We start from the raw sequence: 25,728 nt of genomic DNA, 5'->3' as shown, positions 1-25,728 counted from the left end.
TGCAAAGCCTTTTTTCTGTCTCTGTGTGCACTTTTTCAGTGATCAGCCTTGCTACACAGAATGTGTTCCCTCTCTCTAACTCACCTGTTGTACACAGCCAGCAGGGGGCACTTCCTCACTTACAACCCACAAGGATACTGCTGATAAGCCATCTTGTTCCTTCTCCTCGTCACGAGGGAAGCTGCAGCCACCAGCACCAAAACTCTGCCTGTAGGTAACGTTGGATGGGAGACCCAGTCTCACCACTGTACATGCGCTGGGCTGCTCCTGGCCGCACCTGGACACGAGCACCGCGTACTTAACAAACGGTGCACGGGCGCCACACAGTACCGGGGCAGCATAGAAGAACACCCACTCGTCGCCAATGTTGTGCGCGGGTGTTACGGCACTTAGTGCCAATATCGGCCCACTCACCAGCCTGCTTGCAGTAACATGCATGTCGCAGAAATAATTAGACAAGACAACTTTTATGTTGGAGAAAAGTAGCTGCAGGTTTATTAGCATATGCACATGCCAACAAGGTGGGTTATCTTACAGGTGATCCAAAGGCAAGCCGCCCCTCGCAACCTACCACCTGATGGGCCAATTTGCAACATGGCTTTAGACAATCGTTGCTTAGCGGTTGTGGTGAGGAGATAGCCCCTCCCAAATCCGGTGAACCATTGGTCCACCCTCCAGCTCACGCCCCCCCCCTACGAGGGGCGGAGCATTCAAGCAACCCCCGGTTGTACAGGTTTCCAACCGCCCCGTAGGATAGCGGGGCGCCGTCGCACCCCCAGGGTCCACCGCACAGACTTCTTGGGGATGTTAGGCCACAGCATCATATTGTGCTCCTGAAGTGGGTACTCCCGGGTACCTTTCCACCTCTGGATCGCCCTGTAACTCCGCCTGCAACACAAATGAGAAAATATTAGAACATTTCCCCCCCCCACCCTGAAGCGCTGGGTATGCGGAAGGGAGGGAAACGGCGTCAGGGTGAGGGGACAGCGGACAAAGAGGCAGCTCGGTGGGCGGGGGAGGAATATATACTCTCCCCCGCCCACCCTAGGCAGGAAGTGATGCGCGAGACCTACCAGGGTCTCAAAGAGCTGGGCTGCCCCGTGTGCCATCTTGTGGCACTACGGTGGCCGCCCTCTTACTAGTGTCCCCTGCGGGGACGTGTCGGTCGGCCTGCATAATTGTTGCAACAACCACGCTGGTAGGCCCACGGCCCTAATTGAAAATAATGACACGGACGCAGGTTTGCCTTTCACACTGCCATGGCCCGGGACTCATCTTTCGGCCATGCCCAGCCGGGTAATATTTTTTACATTTGCAAAACGTGGTGCAGCACAGATATATCACTGGAGCGATACTACACTCCCGACAATGTGGCTGACTGCTGGTAAAGCAACGGGTAAACATTATCCAACAAAGGCCAATGGCTTGTTGAGATTAACACCTGGGTTCAAGAGCTTTGTTTCCTTGAAAACATCCCCAAAATGCTGTGGGCGGATTTGTATTGCAGTGGACAGCCCAGCCGACCTATAGTTGTAGTGGCCTTACACAAATCAAACCATGCCTGCAAAATGCTGATTGACTACACTGAGAGTGTAGCGTTATCGTGGTGGATGTGTGGGTTGTGTGATTTCTGTGGCATAGAGTGTGTAATGGTGACAATATGTCTTGCTAGACTTATAAAACTGTCGGTATCAACATCTAGTCATTCCCCTCCTAGTCTCCTTGGGCCCCCTCTGTGAGTTATTGATCAGGTCCCCAGCGCCAGGAAGCCGCTTGGCTGCAGTGCGCTTTACTAAATATTTTTTTTCATTTCATCTAAAAAACACAAAACACAAACACAGAGCAGTACCATGTGTTCCCGTTTTGATGTAGTAAAAGCTAAGGTCAATTGTTCTACATGAAAAGGTAAATATATTGTAAGTTGCTAAATATGGCATTGTTTTGGCTGTACCTTTTAAAACTAACGTGTATTGACATCTTGTGTTTTTTTAAATTTTACATAGGCATTCAAGTTTGAATGGCATCTAGAAAGCCCACTAGTGAAACTCTTGCTGACGCGCTCTCTTCAAAGCATTCGGGTGGCACATCAGCTGTTTTGGTAAGAAAACTGTAACACATATTTTCTGTTTTTAATTGTAGAGGGATGCTTGCATATGTATAGTATCTATAATATGATTGCATAGGTACAGATTAATCTTTACCATGCTGCATGCAATCTCACATGTCACGTGTTGATGTGAATGTAATTTGAGAAGGGGTTATAATGTCACTGTGGTCAGAAAGAGGATTGTGACCTCAGCATGATCGAGGGTAGCAATATTAGAATAGTCCATATAAGATTTTAATACTGCCATCAAATGAGGACTGTAGTCTCACCATACTAGAGATAATTGTGAAATTACACTTGTATGGAACGGACTGTAATGTCACTATAGTCAGATGGATATTTTAATAATAAAAGCTTAAAAAGCAATTTTGAATAATGTCACCATAGTCAGGGGTGAAATTGTGAATGAGAGTAGTTTTTTTTATCTGTCTAAGGAATCTATTTGTATATTAATGCTCAATATTTAGTAGTGTGCGTAAGAAATGTACTTTTTCCTTTTCTAATAAAAAAGCACTGACTGATCAATCATTTATTGAGTAGTAATATTGGCTGCCAGTGAATTATGATTACTAGCCCACACCACCTCCCCAGAGTTAGCCTTGAACTGCTCTGGTTTGCTACCCTGAGAGAGTCAAGTGCTACAATGAGGTGCCTGGTTACCAATACATTGAAATTATGGATCTATTACTTGTACAGCACAATTTCCTTGAGTAGCCAGATAACATGGTAGTAGCTTATTCTCAGGTTATTCACCTCACCCTCAGCATGCCAGCAAGGGAAAAACAGATTCACATAATCGCCATAGGCGAACTAGCTGTCCTCTCTCCAGCCTGCAGTTTACTGCTTTCAATCATCCTTGCCTGCACAAAATGTCAAGAAATACCTTGCATGTGCTTAAGATAATGTTCCGTCACATTGCAAAATTAAATGGCTAAAAACGCTTAGGGACGTCCTTGCGGAACTTGGGCTCTCCAAATTATGGGAAAACCCCCTTGGGGAGGTATTCCCTAGCAAATCCAATATCAAAGAAATATATTGGGATCACATCGACCAGAAACTTTGGAGGAGCACAAACTCGGATTCCATGGGGGGTAGATTTATGGAAATCAAACAAAGACCATCCCTAGAAAAGTATTGGGACAGTATAACTGTCCCATTAGACAGGAAACTATTTTTCCAGTTAAGGGCAGGCTCTCTCCCCTTGAGGAGTCTGACGTCCAGCTGGAAAACTAGTAGTGGTTTGTGCTGCCCGTCATGTGGGGCTCCCAATGAAAACGTCGCACATTTTCTTTTTATATGTGAGGCCTATGTAAGTCCAAGAAAATCTTGGTTGGCTCCAGTATGTAGGAATCTTGGTGTCCGAAGCGGTGTGGAGGGGCTGAGAATTATCTGTTCCTCCACTGAAATGTCTATCGTAGTAGGAACAGCAAAATATCTGGGGTGGGCATGGTCTATAAGGCGGAGGGCTTTATCCCCCAATATGTCTTGAATTTTACATTTTCCTTTGTTTGTTCTATCCTTGCAAATATCTACTGGGAGATACATATGAATTTTAATTACAAAATGCGGCTAATATGTATGGTATGAGTTTTTAATTGTATAAACTTCGGGAATGGTCCGTGACGCGGAGGTCCCTATACCTCAACATGCATTTAGTTTTTGCATATCATGAAAAAGCTTATCTTATCCCAATTGGTAACAATTTTAATGCTTATGAACTATGTATTCTCGATTATAAATTTTATTGTAATTGAATGTTTGATGTTTTAAAAATGTATGAATTTATATGTCTGTGCTTTTATGAGTGTGTAACTCGAATAAAGCTTTTTCAATCAATTATGTTAATAAATGTGGACTTTATTAGACAAAAACTGGATTTTTCGAGAATGTCACAGAAGTACTTTTTTAAAATATTTTGTTATTATTTAATAATATTAAGGCCCAATGCATTGACATCCATTATATTAACATCTGAAGATTAAGACCCTGAAAAGATTGAGATATACAGATTCAAATGCGATAGATAGCATGCACATGCTTGCAGCAAGTGCAAAACAGACTGAACTATTTCTCATAATTGTTACTTTTGACTTACATGTTATACACAATTCTCTACTATAATTACATGAATAAACTTAGCTTTTACTAGACTTTAAAGGCCAGATGTACGATCGTTTTTTGTGGTCACAAATGGGAAATCGGCCGGTTTGCGACCGCAAAAAAGGGTCCTGGCATGTACAGACCTTATTTTGCGAGTCAGCGACTTGAAAATTAGCGTTTTCGACTCTCGCTATTAGGAAGGGGCGTTCCTTCCTAATAGCGAGTCACAATTTAATGTACCAATGTTTTGCAACCGCATTTACGGCCGCAAAGCACTTGCAGTTTACCACCTACTTCAAATATGTGGTAATCCACTTGCAATTTCCCTTTGTGAGTGTGTGTGAAAATATTTTCTAAGAGCAGTCAGCGGTCCCAGGGAGCACTGCCTTCCCTTAAAAAATTAAACTATAATGTTTCATTTTTCTTTCTTAAATGCATCCCATTTTCCTTTAGGGAAAACAGGCTGCATTTAAAAAACAAGAAAACTGCTTTATTAAAAATGCAGTCACATACATGGTGGTCTGCTAACCCCAGCAGGCCCCCATCCCTGAGAGTGCTGGCCATTCCTAATGGGGTCGCAAATAGCACCTGCCTCATGAATATTAATGAGGCAGGCAATTTGTGACCTCATTAGGAATCGCTAACAGTGTCTGAGACCCTGTTATGAATCGCATTTTGTGAGTCGCAAATTGCGAGGCACAAAGCGATGCAATTTGTGAGTCGCAAAATGTGAGGGTTGTACATCTGGCCTTAACCTTGTTAACTGTACATTAACGGAATGGCTATGCAGGAGGCACATCAGCATTGCTACTAAAACAGGGGTGGGTGCTCCTAAACAAGATTGCCACCGAAAAATGTTGCTCTGCAGCCAGAGTTTAACATCCGTCAAAATCATCCTCTACACTACACAGTGCCAGCTAATTGCACCTAAACATGCTGCTGCAAATCCTGTTGCACACAATGACTTGCTTGTCGCTGGGAAATTCATTCTGAGACAAACATACAAGGTTGAATTGTGCTAGTGCAGGGAATACTGGGATTCACACCCCTCATATTGTTGAACATATATGGCCCCAACATTGATGTCTCCTCCTTCTATCCAGAAATTAAATCCAAACTAATAGCAATCTCCCCACACTACCCATAGTGTGGGTAGGTGATTTTAAGGTCACCATATCTCTAGAAATGAATAGCAAACATATTGACCACCATCAACAAAAACAGTCCCGACTGTAACTAATGACAAGCATACGACAGTTTGATCTAGTACATATGCTTTGCAATACTACCCTAACGCCTGGGTGTATTTGTTCCAATCTGCAGTCACAGCTCTTCATATAGGTTGGTTTGATGGTTGGTTACTAGAGACATTATGGGCTGAGTGGAGTGCGTGATATATCTTACATGGATTCTGTCAGATCACTCACCTGTTCTTTTGACTCAATATCCCGGAATGTGTAACCCCATACTGATCATGAAGGATATACCTGGAGGAATTGTTGGAATCACCAATCAATACATATTTTGCAGAGGACAAGGACTTGGTGGTCACATATTCCACCCACTGGGAGGCATTCAAGGTTATCTGAGGAGATTGCATATCAAAATGCCCTGGCATTCTCAACTTGCATAGGGGAGACCTTACTAAAATCGAAAGTAAGATACATAGACTGGAACAGGTGTACTTGGTGGATTGCGCTTTGGCAGTGCTGTGGGAGCTCAACTTCAAACGGCGTGAATTTAATTAGACAACTGAACGAGAAGATAGGTTTCGTGGAAAGTATGCCAGAGCACAGAGATATTGAGAAGGAGAGCACCCAGGACAGAACCCGGCTGGACTGATCCATCCTTCCTCGGCAGCTATGGCCGTGATTCAGATTGAGACTCAAAATGGTGTAATGATACACAGTCAATCAGAAAGTTTCCACATATTTGTTGACTTTTACACCAACCCGTACCTAACTCAATCCATTGTCACTGTGCAGTTGAGAATGCATACCTCGATAGGGCAACTTTGAAATGGCTAGAGTTGAGCCAACAAGAGCATCTCTGTACCCCCAATACAATACAAAATATCAAAGTAGTGATCAAGAAACTAAGGAATGGGTCACTGTGGGACAGGGACAGAATTCTAGTTGAGTTCTATGGAGACTATGAGGAAGAAATAGCTCACTTCCAGCTGGAAGTGTATAATGAGTTCTTCGAATGGGGTAGTGTTAGACCTGGCTTCCTAGGGGTGGTTTTCCCCTGTGTTTTTGCCTATGCTGCCTATGTTTTTGCTGTGTACCGGACTTCGTTTTTGCTGGTCTAGATGCTTTGGGCACTTTGCCACTGCTGATCAGTGCAAAGTGCAGGTGTTCCCTCTGTAAATTGTAAATATATATATGGATTGGTGTTTCCATGATTGCCTTGTGTGACTTACTACTAAGTCCCTAGTCCACTGCACTGTGTGTTCCCAGGGCCTGTAAGTCAAATGCTGCTAGTGGGCCTGCAGCACTGGTTCTGCCTCCCACACAAGCAATGTATGAAGGAAAGGGTTTACCCAGTATAAGTCGCTGGGACCTGGGTGTTTATGTTTCTGAGAAGAGGGGTCCCAGCAATTAGAGAACAGAAATACTTGAAGTGGATAGTAAAGATACAAAACAAAGTGGAAAAACAACTAATTAACGTACATTATTATTTATTTCACAATGTAGGCATATATTGTATATCACAAAAGTTGCACAATAGTATAATTCAAGGCTATTCAAATAGGTGCCCCATGGGAGGGAGGGAGTGGTATGGTGAAGGGTAGTGTAGGCAGGATAGTGACATAAAAACGGCCTAGCGGCCTCACTGTACTATGTATTTTTAGTCAGACATAGACATAAGAACCATCAATGTAACAGTTCATTCAATAGGAAAACATGCTTCACATGATACATTTGATGTCATATTTGTGGGGTGAAGCTGAAGAAAAACACACAAAGCTGTTGACGTTTCGACCCCTAAAGGAGGCAGGCGTTAATTAATCCCTTGCAGTGGGGTCTTCATCAGGACGAGAGTGGGGCACGAGACCAGCCGGTTGCTTGTCTCAGGTGGAGATGAAAGGGAAGAACACTTTTTCAGGAGAAACTTTGATTCAGTAGTTGGTAACGGTGAGTGGGTCATCAAATTGTGCGGTTGATCACATACGGGAACTGCCCGCAGGTCGGATACACCGTGGTGAAACCACTGCTGTGTAAGACGTCGTCGATCGGTACAAAGTCGGGAAGGGAGGAAATGAATCCGTCCGGGTCCACAGCGCAGTCAACAACCCACTGATGAGCCATTGGTTCTGCCTGGAGGGAGGGTGCTTTGCTGGGGGCAGCTGTGTGTCTTCAAAAAGGCTGTCTCCAGAGGAGATGGAGGACAGGGAGAGAAGCAGAGTGCATGAGATGGAGCTTGCTAAGCTCAGGTTGGGAAAAGAGAGTGAGATGGAGGATAAGCTATTGGAGTTAGCGAGGCAGAAACTTGCCATGAAGAAAAAGAGGATGCTCTTAGAGCATGAGAGAAGTTTGAAGGAGCAGAACATATAAGCTAAGAGTGTGGAGTCCAGTTGCAATGGTGGCAGCTTGTCTTCAGTGCCTTGTGCATGGAGGGCGTACATCCCTAAGGAAGTGATCAAGGATTATGTGAAGAGTAATGACATAAGTCAATGGTTCAAGGGGTAGTAGGTAACAATGAGGTCCCACAGAATCCCTGAGAGAGACTGGGGAGCGGGGTTACGGAGCCGCTCCATGGCAGAAGGGAGGGATACCATGCTAGCCTTACCAGATGAGGATAATAGGGTTTATGCTCCTATGAAGGAAGCCTTAATCAGGAGATATAGCTTGACCCCAAAGCTAAATAGGCAGAAGTTCAGGACCTGTAAGAAACTTGAATCACATTCTTAGATTGAGTATGTTGCCTAGTTTTGCAGAGCACTGGATGGTTGGGTGAAGGGTAGCCAGGTAAATGATTTTCAGGGGCTTTATGATTTGATGGCATGGTATCACTTGTCTGCTAATAGTTTTCAACAGCTATGCCAGAATTTGATTGACAGTAAGCTGAGTGACCCACAGAAGTTTGCTGTGGAGGCGGACCGCTGGGTCAGCACCTGGGTCCAAAAGGGGCATGTGGGAGACTCAGCCAAGAACAGGCAGGGTCCCAAGCAGAACAGTGGGGGGACATGGGTAAACAGAAGGAGTTTGAAAAAGGGCCGCAAAATAATTCCCAAGGGAAAGGCTCCCAGCCCCCAGCCCCCAGTGGTAAGAAGCCATGGTTCTCTTCAGGGAAGCCTGCAGAGAAGGATCCCTGCAAATGTTTTGCTTGTGATCAGATGGGTCACTCCATTGGGGATCCTAAGCGTCCCAAAACTACCACTTCACCAACTGGTGCATCACCCAGGGGTTGACTAGCAGAGCCTTGGGGAAGAAGTTGGGTCTATAGGAACGATGGAAGCCAAGCAAAATGGATCATTTTCTCGCTAGGGGACAGCGAGATGGTCTCAAGGACCCACCTGTCCACAAACACGAAGAAATACGGGCAGTGAGTGACCATAAACGGCCATGGGGTGGAGCCTCCGAGTGACAATGAGCCAGTGTGACTGCTGTCAGTTGTTGGCTAGTGTCAATAGTTGTAGCTGAAAGTGCCTCTGCAAAGTGGCACAAGTTCCCTTTGAGTGGGTGGGGGATCCTCAGGAACCTTGAAAGTAGTTGTGATACCAGCCATGCCTGTTGACTGCCTGCTTGATAATGACCTGGAGAGTTCCCCTTCGGAGAAGGTGGAACAAAGGTCTCATCTGGAGATATTGAATCTGCTAGAGTAGGTGTGTGTGACCACTCAGTCGATGGCAGTGGGTAAGGGCAATCAAGAGGACCTAGAGCCTGAAAGAGTGGCCTAGGAGCCTGGGAGAAAGAGAAGAGGCAGGGGGCACTGTATACTGGCCCTCGAAGTTCACACAGTCCAGGAGGAGGCAAACCTTGAGGGGGATGCCTTGGAGCTTACAGGGGAACAAGAAGTCAAACTGGGGGACCTGCCTGAGCTTACCCATTGGCAGCAGGAAGTGGTCCATCCAAGGAGGAATTCTGCAAGGAGCAGCAGGAATGCCCTTCTCTGGTTGGTTTGCGGCAGGCAGCATGTGATCAGCCTTCCTACTGAGTCTGTCTCCTGATGTGACAAAACCTTTGAAAGAATTGTCACCTACTTTTACTGGCCCCAAATGGGCAATGACTCTGACACACATTGTAGGAGTTGCCAGACTTGCCAGGCAAGTGGTAAGAGTGAGAGGAAGTGCAAGGCTCCCTCTACAACCCTTTCCTGTAGTCAACACCCCCTTTTAGAGGGTGGGTTTTGATATTGTGGGGTTGCTGGACCCCAGGACAGCCATGGGCAACAGGTTTATCCTGGTCTTGGTGGACCATGCCACCCGGTACCCCGAAGCTATCCCTCTATGGACTACAATGGCCCCTGTGGTGGGCCGGGCATTGATGGGGATTTTTCTTGTGTGGGGTTCCCTGGAAAGGTGTTATCTGTCCGAGGTACAAACTTCATATCCAAGTATAAGAAGTGTCTGTGGCAGGAGTGTGGTGTTAGCTATATGTTCACCACTCCCTACCACCCCCAAGGTAATTGGCTGGTTGGAGTAAGACCTCTGACCTACTGGTCAAGGAACACTGCTCTCCCCTCATGCAGCACCCTCGTTGCGCTACTGCCCCCAGCAACTCTGTAGTCGCAGGTAGGTGTTTGAGGCCCTCCACCACCCGCAGGCTCCTGCCTGCGCCTATTCCCTGGTAGTCCGGTGGGAGAACCTTGCTCTTCTGCTGGTTTTCTCTGCCAGGCTTGTCTGTCTGCCTTTTGTCTGTCTGTCCCCTGCTTTTCTGCCCTGTTTATGCACTTCTGCCTTCTGTGCCTCCTTGTCTATTTGTTGTTTGTCATTTTGCTTTTTTGTCTATTTGGGATTTTTGTGTTTATTTGCTGCGTATTGTGCCCTTTTTCTTTCTCCTGTTTGCCGTTTTCCCGCTGCTGCTTCCCCCACTTTTCCCCTGCCAGTTCCCTCCTCCAAGCTGCGCTCCCTTCCCCGTCCCCTATTTAATGGCGGCTGCTGCACGACAGGTTGAGCAAGACTTCTGACATGGTCAAGGAACTCTGCTCTCCTCTCACGCAGCTCTGTCATTGCGCTACTGTCCCCAGCACCTCTCTGGTCGCAGGTAGGTGTTCGAAGCCTTCCTCCATCCACAGGCCCCTGCCTGCCCTGGTGGTCCAGTGGGAAAGCCTTGCTCTTCTACTAGTCCGCTCTGCCAGCCTTGTCTGTCTGCCTTTTGTCTGTCTGCCTTTGTCAGTCTGTCCCCTGATTGTCTGCCCTGTTTGTGCACTTCTTCCTTCTGTGTCTCTTTGTCCATTTGTGTGTTAGATTTGGGGGTTTCTAGTTGGCACAGGTAGGTACTTGTGACAAATTGAGACCCTTGCCTCTAGTCAGAGTAAGGGGGTACACTCCTATAATAACCCCTGCCCCCCTTGGTAGCTTGGTACGAGCAGACAGGCTTACCTCAGAGGCAGTGTGTAAAGCATTTGTGACCACATACAGTAACCCAGTGACAACACTACAAATGGACACCACACAAGGTTTGTATTAAAAATAAGTATGCTTTATATAGACTTAACACAGATCACAAACGACAAAATAAACCACAACACTATACTTAAAAATGGTAGTTTTAGCTTAATTCAGTTCTTAAGATGCACCACTTTGCGTCAATGTACCTTACGATGCGTTGCGCTTCCACAAGTAATGTTGCATCGACGGAAATGCAGCAAAGTTCCGGTGCAAAGAAATAAAGACGTGAAGATCTTCCATATGTGGCATGCTTCTCTGAGGATGCGAGAAGTCTCGGTTCGATGCGTCAACTGCAGCAGTGACACCCTTGTTCAGCGATGCATAGGCTCTCTTCTTCGACATTGCAAGAGACTTCCGCACAATGCGAGAACTACAGCGGCAACATCCAAGATGCGACGGCAGCAGCTCCGACGGCAACGCACTTCTCCGGGGATGCGAGGCACTTTTCTCGATGCGGTGCAATACGACAGTTACAGCGCCGACATCCATGATGCGCCGGCAGCAACAGCGACACTCTTCTCCTTCGTTGCGAGACTCTTCTCCTGATGCGATGCAATACAACAGCTACAGCGCCGACATTCACGATGCGATGGCAGCAGCAGTGACAGCGACGCGCTTCTTCCTCGTGCAGTCGCGCTTCCAGGTCCTTGCGACACGCAGTCCCTCAGAAGGCCCCAAAACAGTATCAGGCACTTCCAAAGAACTCTGGGGGGAGAAATCTGTTGTCCCTGAGACTTCAGCATGACGCAAGCTCTTTTCCAAGCCCTTAGAGATCCTTCACAAGTTGAAAGTAAAGCACAAAAAGTTCTTTCTCCTCTCTTTCTCAGTCAGGCAACCACTGCAGGCCAATCCCCTAAGCAGCACCTCAGCTTAGGAATAGTCTCTCCTCCGTTTCTTCAGGTTCCTCTCCTCAGCAGAGGTTTCTTCTTATAGTCCAAAAGTGATCTAATTTCTAGGGATCAGGGTCCCAATATTTATACCCCACAATCCTTTGTTCTCTGAGGGGAGCGGGGCCTTTGCCCAGTCCAAACCACTTCTGGAGCACTCTGTTTACATTACTCCTTCTTTCCTTTCACAGTGCAGGGCAGAGACATAAGACGCCCCACAGGAGGTGGAGCCAGCATTGTGGAGGGAAAGCACAGCCTTGGAGCACTTTGTTGACAATATTCCATCTCCTATTTCACTGTGCAGGAGAGAGACACCAGCTGCACCCCAGGAGGTGGAGCCAGCATTGTTGAAGGCAGGCACAGCCCTATTCAAGGTTCAGTTGCAACTCCTCCCTCCCATCTAGATGCAGATCTCTCTTTTCACCACTGGGCTGACTCTTTCTGTCTCCTGGAATCCCCAGCCCTGTCACTCACAAACGCCAGACAAGGAATGCACAACCTAGCAGAGGCAGGCTTGAAAGGTTAGGCAACAAAATACCTACTTTCTAAAAGTGATATTTTCAAACACAGAATGTTAAAACCAACTTCACTAAAAGATGTATTTTATCATTCTGAGTTCAGGCATACTAAACTCGAATTTCCACCATGTTCTCGGAGTCAGTTACAGCAACTGGAGGTCACCGTGTTCAACTACGCGGACGATCTCCAGTTAATCTTCAACCTGTCCCACTCACCTTCATCTGCCCTGAACGTTCAAACCATCATGACCCTTATTCAAGATTGGATGAACTGCAGCCACCTCAAACTCAACCCGGACAAGACCGAACTGGTCCTGACCGGAGGTGGCTGCAGTCCCTGGTCTTCCTCCTTCTGGCCCCCCTCCCTTGGTGCCCCTCCACTCCCTGGGTATCTTTCTCAATCCCCAGCTTACTGTTCTCCCACAAGTTAATTCTGTGGTCTCTTCATCTTTTTTTCCCTCAGAGTGATTAGGAAAGTTTCCCGCTTCTTTTCCCCCCCAGCTCTAAAAATCATCATGCTGGCCATGGTACTGTCCCGTATAGACTATGGCAACATAGTCTATAACAGAGCCCCTGCATACATGATCCATCGTTTACAACTGGTGCAGAATCAGGCGGCCCGCCTGATCCATGGCCTTCCCAGATATCATCGGGTCACCCCATTACTCAAAACTCTGCATTGGCTCCCCATAAGAGAGCGTGCCCTGTTTAAACTCGGCTGTCTTACTTATAAAGCCAGAGCGGGCACTGCTCCCGAGTTCATCTGCTCCCTCATCAAACCATACTGCCCAGGCAGAGAACTCCGCTCGGCCCATTTGGCCCTCCTTACCATCCTCCGCTTTAAAAAGCAGAGGGCGGGCGGAGCGAGATTCGCTGTCCTGGCTCCAACGTTTTGGAACTCCCTCCCGATTGCTCTGCGCACCTCACTCTCCTACCCCCTGTTCCGGAAAAACCTTAAAACTTTTTTGTTCACCCAAGCCTACCCCTAAATCCCTCCGCTGCTGCCATCCACTGATCACCACTAGCGCCATGAAACCGCTGGGTATGCGAGCGCTGTACAAATGTTTTTAAATTCAAATTCTAATTCAAATTCAGTTAGGATTATAAGAATGTAATAATCTTACTGCCCATTCTGGCCAATGGAGAACAGGTAGCCTTGCAATAGTGAAAAACGAAAATGGCTGTAATTCACTATTAGGACATGCCACACACACTAGGGCATGTCCTACCTTATACTTACAATGCACTCTGCCCTTCGTCTTACTATAGGGGTGACTGATATGAAGAAAAGGGAAGGTTTAGGGACTGGCATAGTGGGTGCACTTGCCCAGTCAGCATGACAGTACCAGACTGCACACAGGCTCTGCAATGGCAAGCCTTGGACACATTTTACAAGGCTGCTTCTGTGGGTGCCACAACCAGTGCTGCGTGCCCATCAGCAGCATTTGGATTACCAGCCCTGGGCACACCTGGTGCACTGTACTAGGTTCTGACAGGTAACCCAAACCAGCCAATCATGGACTCACAAATTCATACATCAACTTATAATAGGTAGAGCATATGCACTTTAGCACTGATCAGCAGTGGTAAAGTGTCCAGAGTCATAAAACAGCCAACAACAGGTCAGAAAAAATAGAGGAGGAAGGCAAAAAGTTCAGGGATGACCCTGCAAAAAGGGCCTAGTCCAACATTGTGCTTTTGCCTTTTTGTCTATTTGGAATTTTTGTATCTATTTGTCCTGTGTTGTGCCCTTTTTCTCTCTCCTGTTTACAGTTTTCCTGCCGCTGCTGCCTTGCTGCCCCTCCTTCCTGCTGGTTTTCACTTCCGCCTCCCAGCTGTGCTCTCTCTCCGTCCCCTACTTAATGGTGGCCACTGTGTGACAGATTGAGCAAGAACTCTGACCTCCAGGTCAAGGAACTCAGCTCTCTACTCGCACAGCTGTGTCATTGTGCTGCTGCCCCCAGCACCTCTCTGGTCACATGTAAGTGTTCAAGGCCCTCTTCCTCCCGCAGACTCCTGCCTGCTCCTCATCCCTGGTGGTCCAGTGGGAGAGCCTTGCTCTTCTGCTGGTCCATTCTGCCAGCCTTTTCTGTCTACCTTTGTCTGTCTGTCTGTCCCCTGCTTTTCTGCCCTGCTTGTGCACTTCTGCCTTCTGTGCCTCTTTATCTATTTGTGCTTTTGCCTTTTTGTCTAGTTGCACTTTTTGTGTCTATTTGCCTCGCAATGTGCCCTTTTTCTCTCTCATGTTTGCTGTTTCCCTGCAGCTGCTGCCCCCCCGCCCCTTTTCCCTGCCGGTTCCCACCTCCTAGCTGCTCTCTCTCCCCGTCCCCTACTTAATGGCGGCACTGCGTGGGCGCGCCGCTAGTGTGCCGTGAGAAAGGCAAACCCATCTGGGCCCGTACACGACTCAACTGCGACCAATGCCAGGAACCCTGGTCTTCCGACAACCCACCACAATGACTCAGCAACCCTCCACGCACTCAACCCCGGAGGAAACAACAACTGCCAACTGTTGTCATCGAACACCACCCATGGCCAGTTCTCCTGCCAACACTACCACTTCACCTCCTTCACCCACGCCCGGACCTCTACGGCCACCGCCTCCTCACCGGAACCAACGCACCCAAACCCCCGAGATGCATTCTCCTCAGCGTACGTTCCCTGCACAGACATGCAGTAGAAATCTGGAACCTCCTCAACACCCTAACGCCAGACGTCGCCTTCCTCACAGAAATCTGGACCAATGCCACCTCTGCCCCCGACATCGCTAACGCCATCCCCGATGGCTACAAAATCAAGAGGAAGGACTGTCTCAACCACCCGGGAGGAGGACTTGCCATTGTACACAAGAACTCTGTCCGACTCACCACATCCAGCATGAACGACTCCTCATACCCCACAGAACACCTCCATTTCCAGATCCAGACAAAGCCCAGACCGACCCTATGTGGCACCCACACCTACAGGCCTCCTGTACCACGTACTGTGTTCGCTGTAACCTTCACTGACCTCATCACACCCCACGCCATCGACTCCATGGACCTTATCCTGCTCCGAGACCTGAATTTCCACCTCAGCTGCCCCAACTCCACGCCCTCCCGGATAGCCTAGCCAACATCGGACTGAAACAGCTCGTCACCACACCCACCCTCATGGCAGGACACACCCTCGACCCCATCTTCGCTGGAGGAAAAAACATCCACTTCAGCCACACCATGCAACCCCCCTGGACGGACCACCACGGAGTACACTTCTCCTTCCCAAAACCCACCACACACAAACCTACACCATGCCCCTGTGCAGGAATTGGAGTAAAGTCACTGAAGAGCACCTCAACTCCACCACTCTCCCCCTCTAGCCATGACCGACGCCAACTCTGCAGCCAACGAGCTCCACAGATGGATCACCGACTGCGCAGATTAGCTTGATCCCCTCCGGATCTCTGACAGACAGCATCCTACAAAAGCCACCTGCTCACCTCCGACCTCCGACAATCCAGACGCACCTGCAGACATTTTGAGAAAGTATGGAGAAACCGCAAAACCCCCGAAGCATGGACCAGCTACAAGAACGCCATGACAGAATATCACCAACGCATCAGATCCACTAAAAGGAACTTCATCCAGGACAAGTTCCTCGCCAACTCCAGCAACTCAAAGGAGCTCTTCAGCATCATACAAGAATTCACCAAACCCCGAGTGACCCCTCAGATGTCACACCCTCCCAGGACCTCTGCAATAAACTGAGCTCCTAATACCATCTCAAGATCAAGTCTCTGTAAAACTTTAATTAACAGAAACAAGACACCCAAAACCACACCTACCTCCAGCAACGCCAGCCAGCCTACAATTTCTGCCTGGACCCTGGTCACTAAATACACTCAGGAGCCCCCACGGACCCCTGCCTGCAGCACATCTTCCCCAGCGCTGCTGCTGCCATAGCACCCGAACTACGATGCACCATCAACTCCACCTTCAAAACCAGCACTTTCTCCAACGACCGGAAATGTGCAGAATTCAAGAACCTCATCAAGAAACCCTCTGCAGACCCGATGGACCTCAAAAACTCCATCCCCGACTCTGGATTCAGCAGCAACCACAGCACCGATACCGCCCTCCTAGCTGCCACAGACGATATCTGCAGTCTCCCCAACCAGGGCTACATGGCAGCTCTCATTCTACTAGACCTCTATGCAGCCTTCAACACTGTCTCCCACTGCACTCTCACCTCCAGACTCCACGATGCCGGCATACAGGGAACCACCCTTGACTGGATCCGCTCATTCATCACCACCCGAGCCCACAGAATCAGACTCCGGACCTACCTCTCCGAGCCCACAGAGGTCAGTTGCGGTGTACCTCAAGGGTTATCGCTCACTCTCACACTTTTAAACATCTACAATGCCCCCTTTGCTGCCATCGTCAGACAGCATGGACTCAGCATAGTATCTTAAGCTGACGACACCCAGCTTATCCTCTCCCTCACTAAGGAACCTGACACCACCAGACTCAGCTTCCAGAAAGGAATGAAAGACATTGCATTCTGGATGAGCAGCAGCTGCCTGAAGCTCATCTCGGAGAAGACAGAAGTCCTCGGATCTATCCCCTCTGCATGGGACAACACCTGGTGGCCCACCGCACTCGCCAACCCCCCACACCCATGGACCATGCCAGCAACCTCGGCATCATACTTGACTCCTCCCTCACCTTGACGTGACAGATCAACACCGTCTCCTCCACGTGCTTTAACACCCTCAGCAAGACCTTCAAATGGACCCCCCGAAATCCAGAAAGATTGTCACCCACACACTCATAACCAGCAGATTGGACTACAGAAATACTCTCTACAACTTAATAAACAAATCCCTGCTCTGAAAACTCCAGACCATCCAGAACACCGCTGCCAGACTCGTCCTAGGCATCCCACGACAAGACCACATCACCCAGCACCCGCGAGACCTCCATTGGCTCTCCATCAAAAAAGAGAGTGGCCTTCAAACCTACTCACTCACGCCTACAAATCCCTCCACAACACCGGACCCCAATACCTCAATGAAAGAGTCTCCTTCTATGCACTCAAGAGAAGCATCTGCTCCGCCGACCTCGCCTTGCCAAAACCCCTTGCATCCGCATATCCAAAACGGGTGGAAGAGCTTACTCCTACATTGTGGCAAAGACCTGGAACAAACTCCTGCTCAGCATCAGACGTTCCCCCACTCTGCAAACCTTCTGGAAGAGCCTCAAGACCTGGCTCTTTGGATGAGACTGAGCTGCACGCCTCCCCCCAGCGCCTTGAGACCCTCATGGGTGAGTAGCATGCTTCACCCCTGATTCATTTATTGAAGCGGTGGTACGATCAGAATGCCACTCTGATAGAGTTGTAGCCTGGCCAAAACGTGTGGGTCATGGCCATGGCACGCTCCATGACAGAGGACTGGGCCTTTTTAAGGTGGTGGAGCTCAAGAGTGAAGTCCCCTATCTGGTGGACTTGCAGTCTCCTAGGAACCCTATGTGGGTCCTTCACGTGAATCGCCTCAAGCCCCACTTGGGGAGGTCTGAAGTGGGCATGTTCCTAGCGACAAATGATGGAATGAAGAAGGAGACTGAGCCTCCCCCTGACCTCCTGTCTGCTCATGAACATGATGGGTCAGGTCAGTGGAAGGTGTAAATCTCTCCCTTGCCTTGATTCCTGAACAGCAGAGGGACTTCCACCAGCTGTTGTGGCTGTTTTCCGCTCTGTTCCCCCTACCCCAGGTGTCGCTAAGTGGTGTGTCCATGATGTGGACGCTGGGGACAGTTCTCCTGTAAAACACAAAATGTACAGGTTGACTGACAGGGTCAAAGCTAGCATCATGGAGGAAGCCTCCAAGATTTTGGCTCCAGGGGTGATTAAGCACTCAAACAGCCGTTGGGCTGGCCTAATGGTAGTGGTCCCAAAGGTTGCCGCACCCGGTGCCATGCCACAACTCTGGTTCTGTGTGGACTACCAAGGGCTCAATTCAGACACGAGGACTGACGCATACCCCATCCACAGAGCTGATGAGCTCATAGATCGGTTGGGAGCTGCTGAGTACCTTAGTACGTTTGACTTAACGTCTGGGTACTGGTAGATTTCCTCAACTGATGGGGCCAAGTAGATGTCTGCATTTCCAACCCCAGAGGGGCACTAACAGTTCCAGGAAATGCCTTTTGGGTTGAAAAATGCCCCTTCCACCTTTGAGAGTTTGGTCAACCAAGTGTTGGCCGGGCTAGAGGATTTAAGTTCCACCTACCTTGATGACATTGCAGTGTTCAGTGCCACTTGGGAAGAACATCTGCACCACCTCATTTGCCACTTCTCGTGTCTCACCTGGAACACTAACGCGGTGCGAGGCCATTTTGAGCGGGCCCGCCCGAAGAGTAGCGCTCTAGTTATTCACATCATCTCGCTCCTTCCCTCTGCATAAATACCCGGATGCAACGACCCCGCCAGTGATTATCGAACACACGCAATGCAATAAAGGCGTGGGGTATGCTGACAGGCTATCTTTCTTAAAATGTTAACGTTGCACTCTCCATTTTGGGGGTGATTTTGCTATACTATTTAATTGAAACTCACATTTGCCACTTCTCGTGTCTCACCTGGAACGCTAACGCGGTGCCCGGACATTTTTAGTTGACCGGTCCGAAGAGTAGCGCTCTAGTTGTTCACATCATCTCCCTCCCTCCCTCCCTCTGCATAAATACCCGAATGCAACGACCGCGCAGAGGGCGCACCGGCGGCGTGCCAAAGGCAAGCCTGTCTGCACCCATCAGCGCCGAAAATGCACCCAGCGTAAGAACCCATTCCCGTTTTACACGAGGTCAATTACTACATCTTTATTCTGGTATTTGTGCATCCCATGAGGTATCATTGGGCTCCATCTCTCTTACGTCCTTCTGCTGCAATCTATGCGGCTGGGGGGCGGAGGGCCCATCATCTATTATTAATGATGCACAAACACCCACTAAAATTATCTCTAACAATAACAGGCATAACAACATTGCTAAGTCCATGGCTCATGGGGAGTGAATTCTGCTAACCTCAACTGATAATTTGAAGGCCATTAAGTGTATCCTACTCAATGCAAGATCCATGGTGAAACACACATTTTATTTAGAATGTCTCATTCAAGTAGGGGATCCAGACATTGTTTTTCTTACCTGAACCTGGGCAAATGAAAACAGTGACCCTAACTGGCAACTAGCCATACCCAGTGGCTATGTAATCGACAACATTGATAGGAAAGGGGGGAAAGGTGGAGGAATAGCGATAATTTATCGCTCTCTCTTCACTGTTCTGATCTCCGCCGAGTCCTTAGTTGGCGCGGAAGCTATGTAATTTCTGCTAAAATCTAAGAATATAGAAACCTTCTCTGGGCCAATAATTTATAGGCCTCCTGGCCCGAGATCTCCGTTTTCCCTCTCCCTTCAGACATTCTTGGAATCCTGCACTGATACTGATAGTTTTACTATCCTAGGAGATTTTAATCTTTATTTGGAAGATAACAATAACTCAGATACTATCCATTTTTTAAATATTCTTGATAGTTTTGGATTAAAACAAATAGTGTGTGAACCTACCCATATAGCAGGACATACACTTGATGGATTATGTACCAGTAACCCTAGGATGGAAGTTAATAGGGTCGCCCCTCTCCCTTGGACTGACCATCCTGCAGTGCATTTTACAGTAGTTTTGAAAACAGTGACCAACCAACTGAGAATCAGTGCTCCGGCGAGGAAATATCATACATGGAAGGCAGTAAATAAACATGACCTAGTGTCTGCATTTGACGTCAGGCCTGTAATTTCCCCTGATGCAAATCTAGCAGCCACGGAATTTCACAATTGGCTTAACAAGGTTGCTAATAAGGTAGCCCCAGAAAGACTCTTAAAAGCAGGACCGAAAAAGGTTTCATCTCCATGGTACTCTGCGGATATCAAATTAGCTAAAATCAAATGCCGACAAAAAGAGTGTGCCTGGAGGTCACAATATAATGCTCCACAGAAGAAGTTCTACTGTGCGGTGCTTGAAGAATATAAGAATGCAATTATTCAGGCTAAAACTGCTTTCTTTACTACTAAAATTCAACAGGCGCTCCTCGCTCCTAAGGAACTGTTTCAAACAGTCACTGCACTACTGAAGTGTCCTCGGGATGCAATTTTTACTCCCGACCAAAACTTTATAGATAAACAAGCCAGATTTTTCCAAAACAAGGTTCAGTCGGTGTATAATGAGCTTTCAAGAGTAGCAGATGACATCAAGGGAAAAGTCCCTTTGCAGTCTACTCTTAGGGTCTGGGAACACGGCTTATCCCAATTTCCATATTTGGCAGAAGAAAAAGTAGCAAGTCTGCTGCTACAAATTAAATCTGGTTCCCCTATGGACCCTTGTCCACCGTTTGTATTACATCTGGCGCCAGAAGAAATAAGTTTTGTCCTATTGATGGAGCGGTAATTTCTTCTGGTAATTTCTCAATGCAAAACCCTCATGCTACCTCTAATTTACCGCTCAAAAGGTGTTGGGCCCTTCACACCATGTATTACCTTCAGGAGACTTTAATAATCATGAACAGTCAAAAATGCAATTATTATTTTAAGCCAATAAGGAGAGTTGTTGAGTATTTAAAGGGTTTTATTTTCTAGTAAAAGTTAATTTTCTCTGACCCTTTATTCATTAATAAAATATCAATCAGGTTACAGAATTTGTAAAACAGGAAAAATAGCATTAATACAGAACATTTTACAGTCTGCAAATCAGCATTACATATAGGAATGTGGCGCAAAATGTCATTCAAGACTCAAAGAGTTTCTAAGAAAAATATAGTCTTGCAAGGCTAATCAAAAATCAAATAGTTTGCAAAAATCTCCCATAAAGAGAAATAAATGCATAAGACAAATAAATCATTTCAGACCTAATTAATTAGTAAAGCATAACTGAAAGTTTAGCATCTAATTCTATTTAATCAGCTGTTCTTCTGCATCTGTCTGTGTCTAAAGAGCAAGCAGGGAGGGAGACAGCCCGCCCTTCACGAGACCTCAAAGGAATGTGGCCAAGATATGACGTGGAAGCAAGAAACCTCCCCCTGATTCTCCTCGGACGCAAACCCTCAGCAATCTCCCGGGACGTTTCTCGTACCTAACCCATAGAAGCCTAAGCCAAAATGAGCAAGAAGCCAGCTGAGCTGAGAAAGCCAGCCCCTGTCAGTTTTTATACACAAAAGTTTTGGCAGACTACACAAAATGTTGCATTTCAGGAAAACCTGTATGTTGATTGGTTAGTCATGGTGGCATGAGTTCTCATCACCCTGACGCATTCTAAAAACCTGACCATGCCAGTTTTTAACAAAAGAAGCATACATGAATAATACATTTATAAACATTTGCAACATTTACTAGGGAAAATGTTTCATTTTAATTCTGCCTTCCTTTTCTCAGCGCAGTAGGACGGATACTTTAGTTAGCTGGTACATTGGCACAATCAGAATAATGTACAGTTCAAGCTGTCCTTCACTTCTTGGCATGCGGAAAGCTGCCACAGTCTGCGCATGCTCCCTTCTCATTCAAAGCAAGCCATAGCTTTTGATGGTTTCACAGGCAGCCATTTAATGGTAGGCCCCAAAAATAAAATAAACAAAAAGATAATGTTAATTTCATGTAAATCAGCACATTATGTTTCCAAACTCCATACTAATACTCATTATAAATGTTTTCCTAGCCAAGCTACTGTGGAATTTTAGTTTGCGAGCTAAACATCATCTGCGCCAGCTTGTCACCCACGTACAGCATGCATAACAGCCATTTTAGGCATCATGGTCTCCCTGTCCACGATCGATCACCAGCGCGCCCCTCTGACCCAGCAAGCATCCTCCGCGCACCCTGGCTCCCCCTCCCTCCCCCTCATGAGCATGACCCTTCCGCATGACCCTGTCCTTGGGAGTCACGCCTGCGCCTGACCAACATCTCCTCTCCTCCCATGAATGCCCCTCTGTTGATAAACCTTCCCTCCGCGCTTGATTGTCCACGCGGCATGAATACCACTCCTTTGATAACCCCTTCCCCCGTGTCCAGCTGTCCACACAGGTCCGAGGCCATCGCCTAAGCCGGGAGATATCATTTACTGCCCCTTATTGTATGAGGTCGCTCTCCTTCAAAGGACCCTCTATTGATCCAGGCCTCCCCACCCCCTGTGATATGATCAGGCGCACACATCCTAAGATTCGGCGGAACACTCAGCTGCGGGATGACCCCCTCCTCTTATCAGCAGGTTGAGGACCTCTATTGTGGAAGTATATGGGGGTGGGATTGACACGAGGATTGCGGGGATGTCTTTTTTCCTAGCTTCACAATGTTCTGATTATAATAAAGAAAGGTCACATGCCATAAACCAGTGTATAAGAGGCCAGGCCTCCGAGAGGCTGTTAGAGCACCTCGAGACGATACCTTGTTGTCTGATCTGATGTGTTCTGCTCCGTCGGAATAAACTTCTGTTTCCTGCCTTCTGGTCTCCGGCGCCTGCCTCATTGCTTGGTAATTTGAATGGTACAAGGGCGGTTAGCGCCGGGCAAATCTTGAGAAAGGTCCTAGCCCTACCTTTTTCTACAATTGGCGTCCCAAAGCGTGGGGCCCATCAGCGACACGTGGATCCAGTGGGAGAGGTCCCGACGACAGAGTGAACGACTGCAACGATCGGGAGAGCTCGTGTCCGATAGACCCTCGTCTGACAGCCGATCATCCGACCTTCACTAGTTCTGAACAGACCTCTCTCGAGTGATCTACGGTCCTGACTGGGAACCATCAGGAGTGCCACGGGCATCACGAAGAAGAGAGGACGATCGGGCGCTGGATCCAGAAGACAGGAAACCGTCCATGCGGTCCGGGTAAGGTCGTGTAAACACGACAAATTGAGAAAAGATTGTTTTGTTTGGATAATACTAGTATTACGCTTTGTTGAAACCTCTGGAGATTCACTGTCTGCAAACGGGGAAAAACAAACAGGCTCTCTCTTTGCAAGCAGTGAAGGATAGGTAACGCAGACTTTTGTCCCCGTTGTAATCCGTCGTGCCTATCTTCCTCCCCCACTGTTTCCCGAACTGTCGTTCGTGGATTATTGTCTGGAGATTCTTTGTCTGCAAACAGGGAAGAACAAGGTCTCTCTTTGCAGGTAGAGAAAGAGTGGGTAGCGATAACTTTTCGTGCCCACTTATTCTCCCCACTGAATTGTTTGATTGGCCGATTATTCGGTATTGGTTCGTTTTGAGGTATTCACCGCCGGCAAACAACGGAGAATAGAAATATTCTGTCTAGTCTTTGCCCGCCGTGATAAGATAGGTAGTGCAGACTTTTGTCCCCGTTGTAATCCGTCATGCCTGTCTTCTCCCCACTGGTTGGTAGCCTGTTTAGCCCGGACCGCTTATTAGAGATGAACCATCCAGCTCCACTGGATGGCACCCCTAATAAGGACATGTTCACTAAGCATGGACTAGTCGCTATAGCTTATACTAAGTTATGGCATAAATATACAAAAAAGAACCCTGAAAGTCAGTGGCCACTGATAGGTTCCTTTAATGAAAATAAAATAAGAACATTAGAAATAGCGCTCCAGAAGACTAAGACTACGCCCACTATGCTCGACAGTATCGGCATGTGGCGCAAAGAAACAAAACAACGAAAGAAAAGAGAAGAAGCAAAAATAGGGAAAGAATTACGAAAGGCAGCCCACCTAGCCGCAAAGCAACTAGAAGAGGAAATAAAAGAAAGAAAGGAAGCTACACAAAACCAAGAATCAGGGTCGACAGGCCAATGTCCTGTTAGAACCCCCTCTGCGCTCTACCCTGAATTGCCCTCCAAACAGCGGGCGAACGATGAGTTACTACTAGGTCCCCCAATCATCTACATGCCCCCTCCATATGCCCCCTGCCAACAACACTCGCGGGCCCTAAATGCAAACGAGAACGACCTTAGTGCTAGTGCACCAGCCCTCACGGCCTCTGCACCAGCCACATTAACAACATCGTCAGACGACCCCGAGGCTAATAAACAACCACCAGCCAGACCAAATAGGTTGAGCAAAGATGAGCGGGATGGGATCGACAAAATAGCAAAGACCTTAGTAGAACGAAGGGAGAGCGAAGAGTACACAATGAACATATATAATTCACATGCCGACAGCCACAGGCGGCATTTCATTTTGCGATTCAGCTACCACACCCTGAACGCATATGAGGATAGGTATCAAAGTAAGGGTCCCGCTAAACTAACAACGCTGTATAGGAAGATCGATGTTGGAGATGGGACTGAATGTGAGGCGACGGAACTCTTCATGCAGATACTTGAGGTCCTCCGCCATCTCACGGAACAAAAACCAGAAGCCAAGGTTACAGTCCCTGAAACGACCTTGGTAGAAGTAGCCAATACTATGATGCCTATCAGAGAAGCGGCCCCTTACTGGATCCCGCCACGTGGCCAGGGAACAAGCGATGATATTAATAATGCAGATGCAAAAGGGAGGGTTGTGTACAATTGGGTTTACCAACCATGGGACCGACAAGATATCCTAACTTTTAAGCAAACCCTGCCCGATTTAAGAAAGAACCCGACAGCATTTTATACCGAATTAGGCACAGCCTTGGGTTCGACAATAATGACTTTAGCGGACATTGACTTGTTCTTTGGGTTATGTCTGCCAGCTGATGTGTGGAAGCAAATCCGGAAGGCTGACCACACGGATCTGTTTGGACATACCTGGGACCAACTCGGTAAATTAGATAGACAACGAGAACCTGGAAGGAAGCCAGTAAAAGACATACTGGAACTCCCAGACAAAATAGTTCAGAAATTAAAGACACTGATCCCAGAAAGAAAGGTAGACTGGTCGATAGTCACGGCCTGTCGACAGAAACCGCAGGAAGATGTGTCAGAATACTTCTCCCGATTCGAGACAGTGTTCTCCGACTACAGCGGCCAAGACATGACCACTGCAACCGGACAGCACCTGTTTGTACAAAATTATGTAAAGGGCCTAACACAAGAGGTCTCCCAAAAGCTGCAGACGAGTGAGAGTAGTTGGGGGGCCTCCAAACCTGCAGCTATCCTTCAGATGGCTCAGTATTACGAGCACCAAAAGAATGAGAATGATAGGGCGTCCGAGAAAAAGAAGAAAGATTTAAAAGAAAGGGTAATGATAGCCCAGATACAAGGTATAACGATAGGACGGGAACATCAAAGGGGGAACTACCAATCAGCCACCCCCAGAGATCTACCTCCTAAAGATCACACTCCCACACCCCACACCGGACGTAGAGACATTAGCAATGACCAATGCGCCTTCTGCAAAGGGTTCGGCCAGTGGAAATACCAGTGTCCGGTTATGTTAGAGATGAATAGAAATAGGGACTCCAGGGATGTGGCAAGTGGTCCGAGAAATAGAGTACAAGGACGAGGGCACACCAACGACACCAACAATGACAGATCAGGGAGA

The 25,728-nt window shown here is 47.6% G+C and overlaps 1 protein-coding gene across 1 annotated transcript in view; it reads left to right on the top strand.

The window, feature by feature from the left end:
- Positions 1-25,728, top strand: part of PIK3C2G (phosphatidylinositol-4-phosphate 3-kinase catalytic subunit type 2 gamma) — a 1,914,223-nt gene that overhangs the window by 1,221,299 nt on the left and 667,196 nt on the right. Inside the window, exon 18 of the mRNA XM_086920790.1 lies at positions 2,004-2,098. Coding sequence (XP_086776916.1) covers positions 2,004-2,098 — 95 coding nt within the window. The remainder of the gene's footprint in view (positions 1-2,003; positions 2,099-25,728) is intronic.

The sequence above is a fragment of the Lissotriton vulgaris genome, chromosome 1_1 (genome assembly GCF_964263255.1).
Source record: "Lissotriton vulgaris chromosome 1_1, aLisVul1.2, whole genome shotgun sequence".
NCBI lineage: Eukaryota > Metazoa > Chordata > Amphibia > Caudata > Salamandridae > Lissotriton > Lissotriton vulgaris.
The sequence above is the reverse complement of the archived record's forward strand: the minus strand, read 5'-3'. Positions and strand labels throughout refer to the sequence as shown.